At 45.1% G+C, this 22,209-nt stretch overlaps 1 protein-coding gene across 2 annotated transcripts in view; it reads left to right on the top strand.

The window, feature by feature from the left end:
* PTPRT (protein tyrosine phosphatase receptor type T) overlaps positions 1-22,209 on the top strand; it is an 803,133-nt gene that overhangs the window by 623,527 nt on the left and 157,397 nt on the right. For both annotated transcript variants that reach the window (XM_057529518.1, XM_057529519.1), the window contains exon 14: positions 18,720-18,855. In XM_057529518.1, coding sequence (XP_057385501.1) covers positions 18,720-18,855 — 136 coding nt within the window. The remainder of the gene's footprint in view (positions 1-18,719; positions 18,856-22,209) is intronic.

Genomic DNA, 22,209 nt, shown 5'->3' with positions numbered 1-22,209 from the left:
ACCCTCCCCTCTGTGATCTGCCTCCTGCATTTCAATAGTTTTAGCATCTGCTGCTGGTCATGCCCCGCCCTTGGCCTCTGCCTCGCCAACCAGGCTGTTTCCCATTGTCCTGGCATCATTTGACCTGCAGGCCATCCCTGGTAGGCTTTTGTGCTGCCTCTATACTGACTGCTCCTGTGAAGGCTTCCCTTGTTCCACAGCTGCCCAGGACTGCTCTGAACTCCGCAGGAAGAATTAACAAGCCATTCAGTGTGACCATTTGCTCTCTCACAGCGGCTGCCAGAGAAAGTCTAAAGGGACTATCACTTTGCCGCTGGGCCTCCGAAAGCGTGTGTGTTCTCTCTCACGTCTGCTCTTCAGACTAAATCCTTAATCCCCAGCGCAGGCCCTGGGTGCTCCTCACTCCCGCAGCTAAGCAACTTTGAGCCCGCTGGGCTCCAGGCTCAACACACAAGTTCTGCAAGCAGGGAGCCGGCACTGTCGGCCCTGAGCTGACTCGGCCTCTCCATCCTCATCCGTGGGGCAGGCTTCTTCTGGACCACAGGGAGCCAGGGTGGGGAAGGGAGGGAGATGGCCACTGGGTGGTCCACAACGTGTCCCACACCACCGATGCCATACGGAAAGCAAGCTTGTAGTCTAGTTTTGCCTAAGCAGAGTCATACACTCCCTTCGCTGTACAGACCTCACACGGAGCTTTGATGTTCCGCTTGCACACTTGTCTCCGCCACTGTATAGCGAGTTCTCAGACAGCAGGGTGGTCTCCTAATCACCTTGCATGCCCAGCACCTGGCTGTACCCACATCATCATTGTAATCCCAGCACCACTCACATCAGGCAATAGCTAGGACTTTTCCCCTGTGGCCAAGGGTTGAATGGGTGCTAAGCAAGCCAAGGGAATAGGTGTAGTCCATTTGGAGGTCACGTAGCTTTGCCCACGTCCATGGCTGTGGGCGAAGTTTTATTTCTGGCCAAGTCCAGGCATAGCTCTAAGCATACGTTGACCCCTCACCGTGGGTGCAGACTGACCAACAGACGCTCCTAAACCTCAGCCACAGGCTGGCTCCTGATCACTCCTTCAGATCTGACTCCAACTTCAGCCACATCCCAGGTCTTTAACCCTAATTGTGGCCTGACACCTAAGCCAGTTGACGAAGTGCACCCACCTCTGGCTTCTTAGAAGTGCCACCCCCAACTCTAGCCAGAGCTCACGGTCCTAGTCTGGCCACAAGCTAGGGTCCAACACTCATGCTCCAGGCCTCCCCTGGGTACAAGAGGGAGCAGCTGAGACCAAGAAGAAAGGGCTTCTCAGCCCACCGATAGTGAAGGCCTTGAAAAGGGCATGCCTTCCAAGGGATGTGTCAATAATGACAACAGCTGGCATCAGCCGGCCATGACTGCTCTTAAATAAGCCTATTATGCTAAATCCCAAATGCACGAAAAATTCTTAGAATAAAGGAGTTGACTTGCACCCAGAAGAGATGCACCGCTAGGATCTTATATGGCCACTTTCCTACTGTCTGTAACATGACTGAATTAGAATTTGACCTACACTGAGCATTTGATATGTAAAACAAGGTCCACCTGGAAACACAGATCCGGGAGATGGATGGAACCAAGCAGAATCAGAATTTGAGGAGCAATTTATTTGAGTGGCCGGAGTGCTTTCAAACAATCAGTTAAAGCTATTCCCATCCACAGGGTGCTAACCTCCATTTAAGACTGAAAAAAAGGGGCAACTCTGTCAGCAATATTTAGCAGTTTTAGTTGTATAGGTTGTGATGAAGTCAATTCCAACCTCTTAGGACTGGCTAGGTAATGTTGCGGGAGTCTGGGATATTAGAAATCTGTATCTACTTTACACTTAACTCAGTACTTGTTAAGTGGTCTTCCCCAGCAAGGGTAGAGCTATCTTTGAAGAACCTGAGTCTCTGTAGTGTTTTCTAGCTACTTGACATTGATTTTAAGTTAAATCTTGGCTAAAAGCAATTACTGTCATATGATGAATTGAGGCAATTTATTTATTACTTGAGAAACATCCTAGGTGATGTCACTTGGAAGAATGATGGAATTATCCTTCTCAAGTAGTCCATTATCAACCAGATCTAGTGAGGGAGGCACTGTTCTGAGGTGTTGGGGAGGTAGTCAACAATTTTTAAAAATTAGTCATCGTGAGATCAAAGAAAGAGTATTGGAAGTAAAGCAGAAAACAGTCGCCTAAACTTGAGCTTGCTTGTCTCCCTGTGGGATTATATGGGATACTTTGATTGCTAAATATCAAGAAAGATATTACAGAGAAAGCCCAGAGATTAATAATAAAACTAAACTCAATGTATGAAGGGCTTGGAGATGGTGGTTAATGTACAAGGAAAGTGAAAAGGATGAGGGAACTTAAGTTAAAAAGGTCAAGTTTAAATATCATTTGAGCAAAGTCTGTATAATTTGGCCCATATAACAAGATTCACATGACATGTTCACATGATAATCTTCAAGAAAAGCAGTTATGAAATAGAACTGCATGATACAGCAGGTGGCAAACTCAGCAGGGACAGCCGTAAATACAGAGACGCCTTAGTCTGGCTGATCAAGATAAGAGTCTAGATCCCCTAAGGATGCCCTAAAGAACCAGTCTGATTCTTTCTTCCAGATTTTTGAGGAAAGACAACCAGATTTCTTTGTTGAACAATCCCTTCCCCTATTTATTGAAGAAGTGGCAGAATAGTATAGTGGTTTAAAGAGAATAAACTCTGTACCAGACTGCCGGGGTTCAAACCCCATCTCTGCCACTTGCTTCTGTTATTTAGTCTCTCTGAGCCTCAGTTTCCCCATCTCTGAAATGGGTATAATTATAGAACCTGCTTTGTAGGGTTGTAGTGAGGATTAAAAGGGATAGCATATGGGAAGGGCTTAACATGGCAGCCTGGCTTGTAGTAAAATCTCCAAATGTGTTTAAACTCTATTATTAATAATATGGCTGTTTCACATGCGGTCAGGTATCCTGACTCTGCCGTTACCATCTTCTGGATACAATTTAACACCTGGCTGTCCTGAAAGCGAGTCATAATTTCTGCAGCTTGGGCTTGACTTTGTTGCAGTGAAGACACAGAACTGGACATTCCTCCTGATTTACAAGTCCAGACACCTCTCAAAAGTGGCAATGAGGTGCACCTAGCATCATGTGTTCATAGGAAGCCCATGCTGGCCCTTGGCCCATTTGGCCTCACATCCATCCCTTGCTTTCCCTCTGCTGTGTGGGTAACCCCCATAGGCTGTGTTTCCTGGGCCCCATGTCAACTGGTGTCTGGGTGTGGCCAATAGGAGACAGGAATTGTAACATGAGAGGAAGGAGAAGCCTTCTCTCTCTTGGCCTCAGGCCCCTTCTTTGGCAGTGACCGTGTCCCCTCTGTGACTCCAGTTCTCCCATAGGTCTACTGGAGTTCCAGCTTCTGTTGGGTGGCCCCGACCTCTAGGCTCTGTTGAACCTCTGTCTCTCTAGTCTGGGCTGGGCAACGGCTCCTGAGGTTGCTACCCACTGGGTTGCCTCACCATCCTCTCCTGACCCCTGGGTACCAATTCTCTAGTAAATTTGCTCCATTTTAAATGTTTGGAGCAGTTTCCCTTTTTTTGGTTGGATGCTGACTGATGTGGAGCCTGGGCTGCTTTCTAGTAATGAGTCCCTCCTTTAGTAAATGGTAAGGGAGAAGATCTGATTTAATCATCCAGTCTATATTTTTTCCTGTATCAACATCACACTTCCTTGTGTGAAATATATGGAATCTACATTTTTCCATTAAAAAAAAAAAAGGTCAACAACAGCATTTGTTTCTCCCCAGGCTTCTCGCACCCCTTCTGTTTGCTACAGTTTCAGTCCTCAAAGACTGCCAAAGTAGTTCATGATCACAATTACAAATGCTCTCAATGCCTTGGGATGCAATTGGTAACGTCTGGAGGCTTGAATCTAATGAAGTATCCAGATGCATTCCTACCAACTTCTTTCCTATCTTGGACTTCAATTCCATCTTAAAAATAGCCTACCATTCTGAGAAGTCACTTCCAGGAAAAGCAAGAAGGGATATGGTGCATACCTGACTTTAGAAGAGCCAGAGACTTGCCCAGCTTCCTCATCTTCTCCCTGGTGCCTCCTCATGGCAAAACTCCCCAATAATCAGAGATACCTGCAATGTTCAAAACCTTCACTAGCATAGAGGTAGCAGCTCAGAGTCAGGATTTCAGAGGTTTTCTCTACTGGGTGCCAGATGCTTGTAAAGCCAAAGTAAAGACAGAAAAACTCTTCAACAAAAGAAGTCATTAAATAGATGGGCGTAAACTGCCAGCACAGTAGATGTGGGGATAAATGCCCTTGGATAGCTAAGAGGCAACTGTGTGTTTGAAACACTGTAGCTTTTAGGAATTGTGTCCCCGAGAGCCAGCTTCCTTTCTTTGTCATCAGCAATGATCACCAGCATGGGTTATGCGGCCGCTGGGATTTGCTTGGTTTTAACAGTTACAATTAGATGTTGTTTATCTGCAACTTCTATTTTTGCTCCGTTATCTTTACAGGGGAAATTCTCTGAAGTAAAGCTATAGAATTAGGGTTGTAGCCAGTGAGAGTACTTTGAGAAAGAATTATTAATCCTTTGTTGCCAAATTATGTTATTGCTGCCATTAAGTCATCCAGTCGGAAGCCTGATACCGGCCTTGCCTGTAGGAGGAAAGACAAGTGCATCACTCTGGGGCCTCTGCCTGCCTTCATCCTAAGGTTTAGATGAACCTGGGCAGCAGGTTGCCAGGAGGCAGCACCCACGGTGCACCCGCATTTGACAGACACAAGAATCCCTGCTACCACCTGGAACCAGTTCCAAGGTCATGCCATCATCATGCCACATATGGGAGCAGATTCTCAGAGTTTATTAAGCGTTTTTACCTCCGTTTTTACATTTGATCCCTAGGAAGGCCCTGTGAACTTGTCATTTACTCCCTGTTTTACAAATGAGGATATCAAATCACATTGTCGTTAACAGCTTTGATCAAGGTCACACAACTAGTTAGGGGTGGAGTCTGGGTGCAAGCTCATATATTTCTAATTTGAAACCCATTGGTTTTGACCAATCTCATAAAACCATAGCATTTCATCATCAAAAGGGGTATAAGAGGTCACGTAGTCCCTTCTGCTTGCTGGGGAGCACAGCGAATGCCCAGACAGTGCATTTCATTGTTGGCGACACATTCTTCTGCCATTGTGGGTAACTTGGGGGTTTGGGGGGTAGAGCCCTACTGGAGTCCTGTGGATCTAAGGATGACAGGGAGAATCTCTCTCACTCAGAGCATGGGTATCACTGTAATAAAGGGATGCTGGGTTGAGGTGGAAGGTGGGGTCAATAAGCAGAGAAGAAAGGTCAGCATCTCATGCAAGTGAGGTATTGAGGGCTTGGTTAAGCATCCAGGAAGCCCAGGAGGTAAGAACAGGTGGAGACAGAGTGGGCGGTCTGAAATAGGAATTGGGAACCATGACTGCTTTTGTGCTCCTCGTGACATCGTAACACTGAATCAAAAAGGGCTGGGCTTTAGCCTCATCTGAGTGGCATTTCCACATTAAAACCTTTCCCCATGTTGGCCCCTAATCTACTCTTGTCACTCCTACCGGTTTGTATTAGCTCTGCTCTTTAAAATTAAAGGGACCAAATCGATTCCGTCTTCCACAATGGCCTTTCAACATTTTTAAGGCAAGAATTCAGTCTCATATGAATCTTCCCTTCTCTAGGGCAAAAAAATCCCGATTCTGACTGCCACTCCTCCAAAGTCAATGATGTCTGGATTTTTATGTGCACCAGAATCACCTAGAGACCTTGTAAAATGCAGGAGCTGATTCAGCAGATCTGGTGTGGAGACCGAGAGTGTGCATCTGTAACAAGTTCCCAGATGGTGTTGAGGCTTCTGGTCACTGGACCACACTTTGAGTGGCAAGCCTCTTGGCATGTCTTCACCCTGAAGGTCCTCTAGGGGTTGGGGTCCACACATGAACAAACCTCACCAGAGTGGTCTGACTAGTGCAGAGAAGAACAGAGAAGCATTGTCCTTATTGGGTCTCAGGAGTCCCTGGGGAATATAAACTGGGATGGTTGTTTGGTACCATAGGAGGAGGCTGGGGGTTGAGGGGGGAACATGGTACCTGGGCCCCATATATTGAGGAAGAGAGGCAGGCTTCAAAAGGCTAAGAGCCCTGCCTTGGATGCCAGGTTTCCATATGCAACAGTCGATAGGTAGCACATTGAGAGCCAGATGTGCACTCTGGGCTGGAGCTAGGAGGGGACTAGATTCTAAGCCACCGTAGCTTTCGTGCAAAGAGTCAAGGGCAGGGGGCAGCAGCAGCTGCTTTGAGAGAACTGTCTCAACCTTTGGGAGTGCTCAGAGCATGGAAGGCACAGCTGGCTGGGGTGTAAGGCTGGGCATGCAACCTCGTATTGGAAACAGCAGTCTCCTGTCAGTGCAGACTGAGTTCACAAGATTATTTTTGATGACTGCATCACACAGGGGACTCAGGTAGAGCCTTGAAGCTACTCCAAATGGATAAATGTACCACCTGGTGCCTACTCGCTAATTCTGATTTACTTGGACTGTTCTTAGGTTGGCTCCCAGAGGAGGGCAGAGATGAAGAGGATGCATGCAAATCCCCCCCTTTCTCTCCATTCTCAGACTTCTAGTTCCTGCTTAGTAGACAGAAGTCGCCCAGGGCCAGAGACAGAGATGTTTAGGGACCGGGGACTGATACTATGTTTAATTTTCATGAAAAGGGTAGGTTTAGGGCAGGAGTAATGCAGTTACCATATTACTAATGGGCTTCCAGACCCCTTGGATTTCCAGTCAGGTGGCCAACTCTCTAGGTGGACCCAGGGCTGGCACTTCCTTAACAGTAGCTCCATCAAGGACAGTTCATTGTAATGATAAGGGGGTGAGCCTTGCACACAGAATCCCAGCTCTGAAACTCACCAGTTATACGGCTTTGGACAAGTCACTTCACCCATTTGTGAAGTTTCCTAATCTAAATAAAAGGGAAAATAAAACTAGCATCTTCTGTGTTAAGTTTTGTGAGGGTTAAATGACTTCATATATGAAAAGGGCTTATTAGCACATTTTTTGGCACCCGGTAATGCACTGATACGTTTAGGCTAAATTTTAAAAAGTAGTAGTAATTGAGCTTCTGTTTGCTGAGGTGCTCAGTCCCTGCCTGAAAGAGCTGGTTGCATTCCTAGGAGGCCCCATCATCAGCGAACCGTGATGTGCTTCCCTGTAAGTCCTGTTGCAGCTTCTCACCTGCACTTACGACATGAGCCCCGTGGACAAGCTCGTGACTCTGCAGCAGGAGCAGGACTAGCCCATCTGTCTCCGCCCCTCTCTTCTTCCTCTCAGACGTAGGAGCCACACGTCGGTGCTGTCTGGCCTTTGCTCCCAGAGCCAGTTCCTCAACACCTGTGTCACCTTTGAGCACTGTCGGCACACTTCCGTTAGGAACAGAGGCACACATCTCTAGTGGCTAGAGCCAGTGCCCTTAAAAGGATGCTGAAGTGGAAAGAGAATTTACCACGTCCCAGGGCAATTCCTGTATCTGGAGTCTAGTTGGACCAACCAGGCATGGCTCCTCCTAATAACCTCACCGTACAGGGTCTAGGATTTCAGCTGGGATGCCTGTTTGCTGAACTCATGGAATTTGTCTAAACTGCTGGGCTGTGGCCTTTCAGATGGCCTCTCTGAACGTCTAGGATGTTCCTCTGTGATCCTCGGGTGAGTTCCACTGTTGATTCATGGTGATCACTGAAGGTTCTTCTGTTTAGGAACATCTTGCAATTTACTTGGGAAAGGTTTTCTAATACTCATCCAAGATCTTCACTTTCCTTTGGGTGGGGAGCTTGATTCTATCCTAGGAGTAGCATTTGACACAGCTGATTACTCCTTCCCTTGAAACACTGTCTTCCCCTGGCTCTGGGACACTATACTCTCCTGGGTATTTTCTTACGTGTCTGGCCACTCCTTCTCTGTCTCCTATGCAGGCTTATCTTCCTCTTCACACTCAATAAATACTACAGACCCTCAAGTCTCTATCTAGGCCTGCTTTTTCATCCACTCTTTTTTTTTTTTTTTAACATGTTTATTACAGTATAATTGCTTTACAATGGTGTGTTAGTTTCTGTTTTTATAACAAAGTGAATCAGTTATACATACACATATGTCCCCATATCTCTTCCCTCTTGAATCTCCCTCCCTCCCACCCTCCCTATCCCACCCCTCTATGTGGTCACAAAGCACCAAGCTGATCTCCCAGTGCTATGCGGCTGCTTCCCACTAGCTATCTATTTTACATTTGGTAGTGTATATATGTCCATGCCACTCTCTCACTTCGTCCCAACTTCCCCTTCCCCCTCCCCATATCCTCAAGTCCATTCTCTAGTAGGTCTGCATCTTTATTCCCATCTTGCCCCTAGGTTCTTCATGACCATTTTTTTTTCTTTAGATTCCATATACATGTGTTAGCATACGGTATTTGTTTTTCTCTTTCTGACTTACTTCACTCTGTATGACAGACTCTAGGTCCATCCACCTCACTACAAATAACTCAGTTTCATTCCTTTTTATGGCTGAGTAATATTCCATTGTATATATGTGCCACATCTTCTTTATCCACTCATCTGTTGATAGACACTTCGGTTGCTTCCATATCCTGGCTATTGTAAATAGAGCTACAGTGAACATTGTGGTACATGACTCTTTTTGAATTGTGGTTTTCTCAGGGTATATGCCCAGTAGTGGGATTGCTGGGTCATACGGTAGTTCTATTTTTAGTTTTTTAAGGAACCTCCATACTGTTCTCCATAGTGGCTGTATCAATTTACATTCCCACCAACAGTGCAAGAGGGTTCCCTTTTCTCCATACCCTCTCCAGCATTTACTGTTTGTAGATTTTTTGATGATGGCCATTCTGACCGGTGTGAAATGATATCTCATTGTAGTTTTGATTTGCCTTTCTCTAATGATTAATGATGTTGAGCATTCTTTCATGTGTCTGTTGGCAATCTGTATATCTTCTTTGGAGAAATGTCTATGTAGGTCTTCTGCCCATTTTTGGATTGGGTTGTTTGTTTTTTTGGTATTGAGCTGCATGAGCTGCTTGTAAATTTTGGAGATACATTTGTCAGTTGCTTTGTCAGTTGCTTGATTTGCAAATATTTTCTCCCATTCTGAGGGTTGTCTTTTCGTCTTGTTTATGGTTTCCTTTCTGTGCAAAAGCTTTTAAGTTTCATTAGGTCCCATTTGTTTATTTTTGTTTTTATTTCCATTTCTCTAGGAGGTGGGTCAAAAAGGATCTTGCTGTGATTTAGGTCATAGAGTGTTCTATGTTTTCCTCTAAGAGTTTTATAGTGTTTGGCCTTACATTTAGGTCTTTAATCCATTTTGAGTTTATTTTTGTGTATGGTGTTAGGGAGTGTTCTAATTTCATTCTTTTACATGTAGCTGTCCAGTTTTCCCAGCACCACTTATTGAAGAGGCTGTCTTTTCTCCACTGTATATGCTTGCCTCCTTTATCAAAGATAAGGTGACCATATGTGCGTGGGTTTATCTCTGGGCTTTCTATCCTGTTCCATTGATCTACTTTTCTGTTTCTGTGCCAGTACCATACTGTCTTGATTACTGTAGCTTTGTAGTATAGTCTGAAGTCAGGGAGCCTGATTCCTCCAGCTCCGTTTTTCTTTCTCAAGATTGCTTTGGCTATTCGGGGTCCTTTGTGTTTCCATACAGATTGTGAAATTTTTTGTCCTAGTTCTGTGAAAAATGCCATTGGTAGTTTGATAGGGATTGCATTGAATCTGTAGATTGCTTTGAGTAGTATAGTTATTTTCACAGTGTTGATTCTTCCAATCCAAGAACATGGTGTATCTATCTCTCCATCTATTTGTATCATCTTTAATTTCTTTCATCAGTGTCTTATAATTTTCTGCATACAGGTCTTTTGTCTCCTTAGGTAGGTTTATTCCTAGATATTTTATTCCTTTTGTCGCAGTGGTAAATGGAAGTGTTTTCTTAATTTCACTTTCAGATTTTTCATCATTAGTGTATAGGAATGCAAGAGATTTCTGTGCATTAATTTTGTATCCTGCTACTTTACCAAATTCATTGATTAGCTCTAGTAGTTTTCTGGTAGCATCTTTAGGATTCTCTATGTATAGTATCATGTGATCTGCAAACAGTGACAGCTTTACTTCTTCTTTTCCAATTTGGATTCCTTTTATTTCTTTTTCTTCTCTGATTGCTGTGGCTAACACTTCCAAAACTATGTTGAATAATAGTGGTGAGAGTGGGCAACCTTGTCTTGTTCCTGATCTTAGTGGAAATGGTTTCAGTTTTTCACTATTGAGAACGATGTTGGCTGTGGGTTTGTCATATACGGCCTTTATTACGTTGAGGAAAGTTCCCTCTATGCCTACTTTCTGGAGGGTTTTTATCCTAAATGGGTGTTGAATTTTGTCGAAAGCTTTCTCTGCATCTATTGAGATGATCATGTGGTTTCTGTCCTTCAATTTGTTAACATGGTGTATCACGTTGATTGATTTGCGTATATTGAAGAAGCCTTGCATTCCTGGGATAAACCCCACTTGATCATAGTGTATGATCCTTTTAACGTGGTGTTGGATTCTGTTTGCTAGTATTTTGTTGAGGATTTTTATATCTATGTTCATCAGTGATATTGGCTTGTAGTTTTCTTTCTTTGTGACATCTTTGTCTGGTATTGGTATCAGAGTGATGGTGGCCTCGTAGAATGAGTTTGGGAGTGTTCCTCCCTCTGCTATATTTTGGAAGAGTTTGAGAAGGATAGGTGTTAGCTCTTCTCTAAATGTTTGATACAATTCACCTGAGAAGCCATCTGGTCCTGGGCTTTTGTTTGTTGGAAGATTTTTAATCACAGTTTCAATTTCAGTGCTTGTGATTGGTCTGTTCATATTTTGTATTTCTTCCTGGTTCAGTCTCCGAAGGTTGTGCATTTCTAAGAATTTGTCCATTTCGTCCAGGTTGTCCATTTTATTGGCATAGAGTTGCTTGTAGTAATCTCTCATGATCCTTTGTATTTCTGCAGTGTCAGTTGTTACTTCTCCTTTTTCATTTCTAATTCTATTGATTTGATTCTTCTCCCTTTTTTTCTTGATAAGTCTGGCTAATGGTTTATCAATTTTGTTTATCTTCTCAAAGAACCAGCTTTTAGTTTTATTGATCTTTGCTATCATTTCCTTCATTTCTTTTTCATTTATTTCTGATCTGATCTTTATGCTTTCTTTCCTTCTGCTAACTTTGGGGTTTTTTTTGTTCTTCTTTCTCTAATTGCTTTAGGTGTAAGGTTAGGTTCTTTATTTGAGATGTTTCTTAAGGTAGGATTGTATTGCTATAAACTTCCCTCTTAGAACTGCTTTTGCTGCATCCCATAGGTTTTGGGTCATCATGTTTTCATTGTCATTTGTTGCTAGGTATTTTTTGATTTCCTCTTGGATTTCTTCAGTGAACTCCTGGTTATTGAGTAGTGTGTTGTTTAGCCTCCATGTGTTTGTATTTCTTACAGATTTTTTCCTGTAATTGATATCTAGTCTTATAGCGTTGTGGTCGGAAAAGACACTTGATACAATTTCAATTTTCTTAAATTTACCAAGGCTTGATTTGTGACCCAAGATATGATCTATCCTGGAGAATGTTCCATGAGCTCTTGAGAAGAATGTGTATTCTGTTGTTTTTGGATGGAACGTCCTATAAATATGAATTAAGTCCATCTTGTTTAATGTATCATTTAAAGCTTGTGTTTCCTTATTTATTTTCATTTTGGATGATCTGTCCATTGGTGAAAGTGGGGTGTTAAAGTCCCCTACTATGATTGATTGTGTTACTGTCGATTTCCCCTTTTATGGCTGTTAGTAGTTGCCTTATGTATTGAGGTGCTCCTATGTTGGGTGCATAAATATTTACAGTTGTTATATCTTCTTCTTGGATTGATCCCTTGATCATTATGTAGTGTCCTTCTTTGTCTCTTGTAATACTCTTTGTTTTAAAGTCTATTTTGTCTGATACGAGAATTGCTACTCCAGCTTTCTTTTGATTTCCATTTGCATGGAATATCTTTTTCCATCCCCTCACTTTCAGTCTGTATGTGTCCCTTGGTCTGAAGTGGATCTCTTGTAGACAGCATATATATGGGTCTTGTTTTTGTATCCATTCAGCCAATCTATGTCTTTTGGTTGGAGCATTTAATCCATTTACATTTAAGGTAATTATCGATATGTATGTTCCTATTACCATTTTCTTAATTGTTTTGGCTTTATTATTGTAGGTCTTTTCCTTCTCTTGTGCTTCCTGCCTAGAGAAGTTGCTTTAGCATTTATTGTAAAGCTGGTTTGGTGGTGCTGAATTCTCTTAGCTTTTGCTTTTCTGTAAAGGTATTAATTTCTCCATCAAATCTGAATGAGATCCTTGCTGGGTAGAGTAATCTTGGTTGTAGGTTTTTCTCCTTCATCACTTTAAATATGTCCTGCCACTCCCTTCTGGCTTGCAGAGTTTCTGCTGAAAGATCAGCTGTTAACCTTATGGGGATTCCGTTATGTGTTATTTGTTGTTTTTCCCTTGCTGCTTTTAATATTTGTTCTTTGTATTTAATTTTTGATAGTTTGATTAACATGTGTCTTGGCACGTTTTTCCTTGGATTTATCCTGTATGGGCCTCTCTGTGCTTCCTGGACTTGATTAACTATTTCCTTTCCCATATTAGGGAAGTTTTCAACTATAATCTCTTCAAAAATTTTCTCAGTCCCTTTCTTTTTCTCTTCTTCTTCTGGTACCCCTATAATTCGAATGTTGGCACGTTTAATGTTGTCCCAGAGGTCCCTGAGACTGTCCTCAGTTCTTTTCATTCTTTTTTCTTTATTCTGCTCTGCAGTAGTTATTTCCACTATTTTCTCTTCCAGGTCACTTATCCGTTCTTCTGCCTCAGTTATTCTGCTATTGATCCCTTCTAGAGAATTTTTAATTTCATTTATTGTGTTGTTCATCACTGTTTGTTTGCTCTTTAGTTCTTCTAGGTCCTTGTTAAACGTTTTTTGTATTTTCTCCATTCTATTTCCAAGATTTTGGATCATCTTTACTATCATTATTCTGAATTCTTTTTCAGGTAGACTGCTTATTTCCTCTTCATTTGTTAGGTCTGGTAGGTTTTTGCCTTGCTCCTTCATCTGCTGTGTGTTTCTCTGTCTTCTTATTTTGCTTAACTGTGTTTGGGGTCTCCTTTTCACAGGCTGCAGGTTCATAGTTCCCGTTGTTTTTGGTGTCTGTCCCCAGTGGCTAAGTTTGGTTCAGTGGGTTGTGTAGGCTTCCTGGTGGAGGGGACTAGTGCCTGTGTTCTGGTGGAGAAGGCTGGATCTTGTCTTTCTGATGGGCAGGCCCACGTCTGATGGTGTGTTTTGGGGTGTCTGTGGCCTTACTATGATTTTAGGCAGCCTCTCTGCTAATGGATGGGGTTATGTTCCTGTCTTGCTAGTTGTTTGGCATAGGGTGTCCAGCACTGTAGCTTGCTGGTCGTTGAGTGGATCTGGGTCTTGGCGTTGAGATGGAGATCTCTGGGAGATTTTTGCTGTTTGATATTACGTGGAGCTGGGAGGTCTCTTGTAGACCAGTGTCTTGAACTTGGCTCTCCACCCCAGAGGCACAGCCCTGATGCCTGGCTGGAGAACCAAGAGCCTGTCCTCCACACGGCTCAGAATAAAATGGAGGAGAAAAAGAAAGAAAGAAAAAAGAAGATAAAATAAAATAAAGTTATTAAAATAAAAAATAATTATTAAGAAAAAAAATTTTTAAGTAATTAAAAAAACCCCAGACAGACAGAACCCTAGGATAAATGGTAAAGCAAAGCTATACAGACAAAATCACACACAGAAGCATACGCATATACACTTACAAAAAGAGAAAAAGGGAAAGAAATATATATATCGTTGCTCCCAAAGTCCACCTCCTCAATTTGGGAAGATTCCTTGTCTATTCAGGTATTCCACAGATGCAGGTACATCAGGTTGTTTGTGGAGTTTTAATCCGCTGCTCCTGAGGCTGCTGGGAGACATTTCCCTTTCTCTTCTTTGTTCGCACAGCCCCCGGGGTTCAGCTTTGGATCTGGACCCGCCTCTGCGTGTAGGTCGCCTGAGGGTGTCTGTTCTTCGCTCACACAGGACGGGGTTGAAGGAGCAGCTGCTTCGGGGGCTCTGGCTCACTCAGGCCGCGGGGAGAGAGGGGTACGGATGCGGGGCGAGCCTGCAGCGGCAGAGGCCAGCGTGACGTTGCAGCAGCCAGAGGCGCGCCGTGCGTTCTCCCGGGGAAGTTGTCCCCGGATCACAGGACCCTGGCAGTGGCGGGCTGCACCAGCTCCCGGAGGGGCGGTGTGGAGAGTGACCTGTGCTCGCACACAGGCTTTTTGGTGGCGGCGGCAGCAGCTTTAGCGTCTCATGCCCGTCTCTGGGGTCCGCGCTGATCGCCGCGGCTCGCGCCCGTCTCTGGGGCTCGTTTAGGCGGCGCTCTGAATCCCCTCTCCTCGCGCTCCAGGAAACAAAGAGGCAAGAAAAAGTCTCTTGCCTCTTCGGCAGCTGCAGACTTTTTCCCGGACTCCCTCCCGGCTGGCGCACTAGCCCCTGCAGGCTGTGTTCACGCCGCCAACCCCAGTCCTCTCCCTGCGACCGAAGCCCGAGCCTCAGCTCCCAGCCCCGCCCGCCCTGGCGAGTGAGCAGACAAGCCTCTCCGGCTGGTGAGTGCTGGTCGGCACCGATCCTCTGTGCAGGAATCTCTCCGCTTTGCCCTCCGCACCCCTGTGGCTGTGCTCTCCTCCGTGACTCCAAAGCTTCCCCCCTCCGCACCCCGCAGTCTCCGCCCGCGAAGGGGCTTCCTAGTGTGTGGAAACCTTTCCTCCTTCATGGCTCCCTCCCACTGGTGCAGGTCCCATCCCTATTCTTTGTCTCTGTTGTTTCTTTTTGCTTTTGCCCTTCCCAGGTACGTGGGGAGTTTCTTGCCTTTTGGGAGGTCTGCATCTTCTGCCAGCGTTCAGTGGGTGTTCTACAGGAGCTGTTCCACGTGTAGATGTATTTCTGATGTATCTGTGGGGAGGAAGGTGATCTCCGCGTCTTACTCTTCCGCCATCTTGAAGCTCCTCTCATGCACTCTTCATTCTCTCTCTGGGTGACTTCATCAGCCCCCATGCTTCAGATACCATCTATGTGCATATGACTCACACATTTTTACTTCCAGCTTAGGCCGCCTTTAAGAGCTTCAGACCTGCATTTTTAACTGCCTACTTTCCTAGAGTATCTCACAAGCTCAAATTGCCCCAAACACCCATATTTTCCTTCTAACTCTATTCCTTTTTGTTTCTTGAACCTTTAAGCATCACCATTATCTACCTTGTTATGGTCATCCTCAAGAATTCAATTCTCTTTCCCTATGCCCTGTATCCCGTCCATCACCCGGTTTTATTTATATCTATTTCAGGTAATTATCTCGTTTATTGCATCTTTCCATCTTCACAGCCATCTCCTGAGTTCAAGCAACTATTATCTCCCATCTGGATGACTATAATAGTTTCAAAATACATGTCTCCAATCCACTTTGGCTTCTCAAAGAAACTGGAACGGTCCGTTGGAAATACAAATCTGACCATATCATACCTCTATGAACAGCACTTAAATGACTCCCTGTGTTTCCTGGGGTAAAAAACGAAAGCTCGCACTGTGGCCTATAATGTCCTGCACGGACGGGCCCCTGCCGCCCTCGCCAGCTGCTCTCACCATGCTCTCCCTGCCTTCTTGCCCTCATTACGCCACAGTTCTTTCATATCTTGAATGCACCAGGCTCCTTGCCTCCATCAGACGGCCTTAGCCAGTGCTGTTTCCCCTGTCACCACTGTGTGCTTTTCTCATGGTGCTCTATTTGCCTAGTTATAGCCTGTCCTCCCTTGGAGCCCACCCCATGGGCCACTTCCTCCCAGAAGTGATTCATTTCCCAATTATGTGTCATGTGCCTCTCTATTGACAGAGTAGAAAGCTTCATCTTATTGATTCTTTATTAATTCTGTTCCCTCAACCCCACTCACCACTCATCGTAGGCTCTTTGAGGGCAGGGACTGTGCCTGTTTTGATCACCATTGTATTACTAAATGCCCAGCATACAGTGGGTACTTGTGATTATTCGTTGAAGGAATGAAGTGTGAATCTCATTAGAACAAGCTAATAACAGTGTTCCCAGGGTAATAGGATCCTCTCCATGGCTTTGCCTTTGTGCCCCCAGTCTCTAGAAGAGGATCTCCTAGCAGGCATTAAGTAAAGTTTAGCCATTACTACATCAGTGAGTGAATGCTCCAGAGCCAACACTTCCTCCAAAGCCAAATAAAAAGACTCTGACACTGTTGAGGAAATTATGGTCTGAGGTGCTCAACCTCCTTTATGCTTAGTCATGTTCTGTGTCTGAGGGACTAGACATATCTCAGAAATCTTGTCTCCAAACGTGAAAATGGGGGCTACTCGGGACTTGCCTGCACTCTGGAATGTGAGACCCGCCCTTCCTATGAGGTTGGCCAACTCTGCCAGGAATTCTCTGGCTGTAAATAGGCAGAGCCTGCTCAGACCATCCTGTGATTTGATGAGCTGGGTTTGTCTCTAGCTGGTGAGGGGACCTGAATAAAATCCCTTCTTTGTAAGTCCTTCCAGGAGAAGGATCTCTGACCCTGTTGATAGCATAGTTGGGCACACAGAACATGGATGCTTAGTAGCAAATTAATGAATGCTTGAATGAATAAATGAAGCAAACGACTGTGGTCCACTAGCCTTTCTGTCGTTCAGCCATCATCTGTAAACCAACGATGGGGAGGAGGGAGACCTGTGCTAGACACTGGCTTTAGAGAGATGACTAGGACACACTCTCTGCTCTTGAAGACTTGCCGTTCCCGCTAGGGAGACTTGACTAAGTAAACCCAGTTTTTCTAAGTTACAAGAGAGTCTGGGGAAAGTGCTGTGGTAAAGGAAACACTTGACGCTCTTCATAAGGAAGAGGGGATGTGCCGGAGGACTGGTCTGAACATCCGTAAGTTTGGAGAATCAAAATCATAGCTTATGGGCATTAACATCCCTTCAACTCAGCTGAGTTCTGTGAACACATGGCTGAAAAAAGGGAGAAACTCAATCTGGTTTCATGAGAACAAATGTGTGTGGGCAGAGATGTCATCCCTTCAGCTCAACATTACACCACCACAGACGTTAAGGGAACACCAATTATGAGCCAGATCCTGTGCTAACATGAGGCAACAAAGATAAAGGACGCTTCCTCTTGCCCCCGAGGAGCTTGCAGACCACTGGAGGAGACAGATGGGGAAACAAATCACTAATAACATCAGCACATTGAGATCTGTACCAAGTGGTACAGAGTGTTATCAGAATTTGGAGAAGACAGAGAGGAATGCTCCTGGGGCAACCAGGGAAGGTGGTGTCCCGGGTAATGAATGAGCTGATTCTGATGTGGTAGAAAAGTAGGGATGGGTCAGGGAAAGGATGCTTTGGATTTAAGCTGCCTCACATAAACATGGCATCATTGGGAAGAATTCACGGAGGTGCTGGTCCAGGACCACACTCTAGAAGGTTCACACAGGTTCCTGGGATGAGAAGTTGCCTCTGTCCCTGGTACACTGCATGAAGAGGCCGGGCTTAGGCATTCTTTGGCTCCTTACTTTTGCTATGGCATTAGCCAAGTGGTTGTCTGGGAGGAGAAGGATTGAGGGACTAGAGGGCATGAAAGTTGAATTCAGGGCTTCTGACTTTTGAGACCTAGACTTAACAGAAAACCTGTGGAATCCTGGCCCTGAGCTTTATCAGCCGTGTGACTTTTAGCAAGTTCCCTTTGTTTTCTCATCTGTAAAATGGGAAAATCAATATATACTTTAGGGAATATTTGCAAAGATTGGCCAAGCCGGATCCACAAAACGGCCCAGCACAGGGCAGAGGATATAGTAAGTGTCCAGTTCTCAGTCTTCCTTGATGTGGAATCGAGTCAGTGTGTTAGTAGCTGGCAGAGCACATAGCATCAGCATTAAATCCAAAAATGGAGTTAGCGGATATAAGCGTTTTCTGAACCCAAGGCAATTCCCTTTAATCCCCACCATTTGTTTCACATAAGGCACAAAATAAAAAAGTAATGTTTTTATCTTTAAAAATCCAGTGCTTTTAATTGTGTTACCCTTACACAAAGCTGTTGTTTTCGCCATTTACCTGAAAGAATTAAGTAGGATTTGGAATAATTCCATGAACCTAAGATTCAAACCATAGTTCCTTGGTTTGATCCTAGGGACAAACCGGTATGAGGGATAAAATTCTCTGCTTGATCTCATGGGAGGATAAGGGTTACCCTTGTATCCAGCATAGTGGTTGTGTAACCTTGGGCAAGTCAATTTCTCTGCATCTCAATTTCTTCCTCTACAAAAAAGGCTATCATAATAATAATTCAACATCTCAAGGAATTAATCCTCAGAAGGGTTAAATGGGTCAATGTGTATAATGCCCCCAGCACAGTGCCTGGCATATCGTTAGTACTCAGTGAATGGAACCTGTTGTTATTACGATTGCGTCTCGTCACGTATGTGAGGCTTTTCAGTTATCTTTCTTCTTCCCCTTTCCCTCCAAGGTGCCTCCACGCAGAATCCCAACAGCGTGGAGCCGGAGAAGCAGGTGGACAGTACTGTGAAGATGGCCGGCGTAGTCGCCGGCCTCCTCATGTTCATCATCATTCTCCTGGGCGTCATGCTGACCATCAAAAGGAGGTGAGTTTCGGTTGCTGCCCTGCAGACCCTGCCAACCCTAGGGGGCTCCGACACTGCCATATGGCCAAGTCCTTTCCCTGCTGATCGCTTCTGAGCAGGGACCTTCTGATACAACCGTTGAGGTCCTGAAATTTGGGGCCAGTGGTGGCTCATGGTGTTGGTGTCTGAAGGGCATGTGCTATCTGCTTGGCGAGCAGCCCCAAGACGGCAAGTTTCTTGCGGGGCAGGGGTTCCTTGGAGTCCCATGGGATTCCATGTATGACGCTTCTCAGAGATAGCTGCTCTGTTGTGATTGGTCACGTCATCGAGATTACAGGGGAGCCCCGGGAACACGGGTGAGCCCACAGATACAGATGCAGGAAAGCAATGCTTCGTTCCTTTCACCTTCATTCATCCTTGACTTTTCTTTGGTCAAGCGGCAGCATCCCAGGGGATTGATGCATCCTCGGCATCAAAGGGATAGAGCCACCTCTGATGGTGTGATAGCCCTGAGGGAAGGCTCCTTCCTACTCCACATCCCACAGAACCTTCCCAGCTGGATTGTTGCTGCTTGTCACCTCTCAGCAGGATGTTCTCCTGGCCCCTCTGGTCAGCGAGCGAGCACTGTTATCTCCTGTTGCGTGCATTGCTCATGAAAGCCAGGGTCCAGGTTCTTTCCTGATCCCCCGAATTCATTACATCGACATCTTCTGTTTATCAGACATGCAGGAGGCTTGAAGACAGCACAGAGGAGTTGCAGAGAGGGAGAGGAAATAGTCATCAGGGAAAGCTGAAGAATATCAGCTCTCACTGTCCCTGGGGTACACGATTGATTATTCCTCCAAACAGGGGGTCCTCCTGCCTACTGTACCTTACTGTACTGCCACCATGTCCCCGTGCCTACTGCCCGTCTCAATTTCAATGCCAGGATTCCAGCCTTGGTCTCCACCCTCCCACTCCCCAGGCTGCCAAAGCAAACAAAACACTTATCTACATTATAATGATATGTGCTGCAACCTGCCCTGCCTCCAATTTAAAGAGACCTTTTAGTCCATTCTTCAACAAACTACTAACTCCTCAGCCTGAAGCTCTGGATTTGGTTACTCACAGAGTTCAGGACAAGCCCAGTAATGAGGACGGGGACTTGCTTTCATCCCTGAGACAAAAACAGCTTGTGAAACTTGTTCCCACCAGAACAAAGGGACAGAATGCCCCAAAGACAAATTCCAGCTTCTACTCTAAGGAGTCCCATGAATATAAATGCATGAAGTAAACAAATGAAGACAGTGTCCTTATTTCCAGCCATCAGTTTCGCTCTACAAGTGGTCGGCCTTCTTTTAGCCGTTCTGGCACCGGAATGTCTCTGTGTGTCTCATGGTTCTGTTCAGAATCAGCCAGGACCCCGTTTGGCCAGGACATCTTATTGGTAGGACCTGTTCTTTCTGGACATCTTTGTTCTATAGGATCATTCCTTTCCTCAGGCTCCCAGCAGAATGACTGAAGAGTTTCGGTTCTCGTCCAGCTACTGATTTTCTGGTTGGAGCGGCTAGGGAGGAGGGAAGGTCCATGATAATATTGGGGGTCAAGAGCCCTCAGAGCCATCACCATCATCCATAAAGCGAGGCCACGTTTTATGTCTGTGACAAGCCAGCTGCTGTTGGATGAGGCCGAACATGAGGTTTGATTTCTCTGGGGGTGAGTGAGCATATCGCACACGTAAGGTCATTGACACGTTCTCGGAGTCGCAGACGCTTTAGAGACACAGGTGAGTTTGGGCCAGTCTCCCTGAAAAAAGTAACCAATTTAATAGAATTGCATTCCTCTTTGATAGACCCTGAATGTTCTCATTCTTCGCCACTGATTTGTAAGTCAGATATGCTCTTCCAATTTTGCTCTTTCTAAAGCCTGGCTTAACCCACGTCACCATTGTCTGCGAGCTTGTGAAGAAATTTCACTTCCCTCTCAACAGCTATTTCTGAAACGTGTGACTTTTTGGGAGGGAGGAAAGGGCTTTCTGTTTTCAGGCTGGCAGCAAGGATAAAGTGAGCCCTTTGTGTGGTTTTATCCTCTTCTATCTTCATCATCTCTCATCTCTATGAAAACCATCCGTCAGACCCAACCCACAGACATCACATGATCACCCTTTCTTTCCAAGGGGCAAAACTCAGATGTAGTGGCAGTGGGCAAGGGGGTAGGGGTGCTGATCAGTGTTTGCATATACAGTATCTTTGGGAGAAAATAAGACATTTTTCTGGCCTAGTTGATGGTAATATTTTACAAATAGGTATAGGGGAAGGAAAGGGGAGGAGCAGAGAGGAGGGGAGGGGAGAGGAGAGAAGAGTAGGGGATGGGTTAGAGGGAGAAAAAGAGAAATTAAACATCAGCCTGCGCTCTTTCCACTAACCCACAGTGTCTTCTGATGTCTAGAGGTGCCCCCACCAAAGGACAGGGAAGAGCTTAATGGGCTCCTTTCCCTCTTCTTATCCCAACCCCATATATAAATATGGGGAAAACTTCACTGGTCAGTTGCGTCTGTCACTAACTTACTTACTGCTCACCAGAATGATGTCCACAGCCACCTAAAAGGAATAGATACGAAAGGAAAAGAAACCCCCAGATAACAGGCGAATCATCACAACTCAGGATCCTAGTGTCAGCATCTCTTCAGTGTCCCTTTGTGACCTAGAGTTAGTTCCTGCATCTAGCAGCTCTCAGAAGTCGAATGCCTGCCACACTGCCTGCACTGGCTTGCGCTGGATCTTCTCCCTGACCTCCACAGACATGGCCGTGGCGGCTCCCTGTTTCCTCTGCTCCCAATGGATTCAGCTGTCTCAAAGTCTTCCCCAGAGCTGCAGGCACATGTCTCCAGTCCACTTAAGATGCCCCTAGTTTCTCCATACAGGCCTTGAAGCGTCCCTGTCACTCTCCAAAGAGAGTCTTTCTCTTACTATTAGGTGTTGTGTGTGTGTGTGTGTGTGTGTGTGTGTGTTGTACTGAACTAGAAAGCTGGCCCAGAAAGGGCTAGAGATACAGAGGACCAAGGGAAGGGCTTAGTGAAAGAAGCTAAATCAATTTACATTCAGAAAGGAGTGGAAGAGAAAGGAAGAGAGAGAGAGAGAGAGAGAAATATATCAGCATAGCCCAAGGAGAGTTTTGTTGTTGTTGTTTGGCTGCTTTATAATGGGTGGAGGGGATCTTGAAAAATGCAAGGTTGCAGAAGGGCATATAAGACGCTGGTGAGCAATTCAAACAGCATTCCCTTACAGTTTGAAAAAGATGCAAATTAAACTTTAGACTTCTTTTAATAGTACCTTTGGCTGTTTGGACTGGGCTTCTTTGAACGCAGGACCATACAGAAGCAGGGCTACATGGAGA

Source organism: Balaenoptera acutorostrata, chromosome 15 (genome assembly GCF_949987535.1).
Source record: "Balaenoptera acutorostrata chromosome 15, mBalAcu1.1, whole genome shotgun sequence".
NCBI classification, from domain to species: domain Eukaryota; kingdom Metazoa; phylum Chordata; class Mammalia; order Artiodactyla; family Balaenopteridae; genus Balaenoptera; species Balaenoptera acutorostrata.
This window is presented reverse-complemented; position numbering and strand designations above follow the sequence as displayed.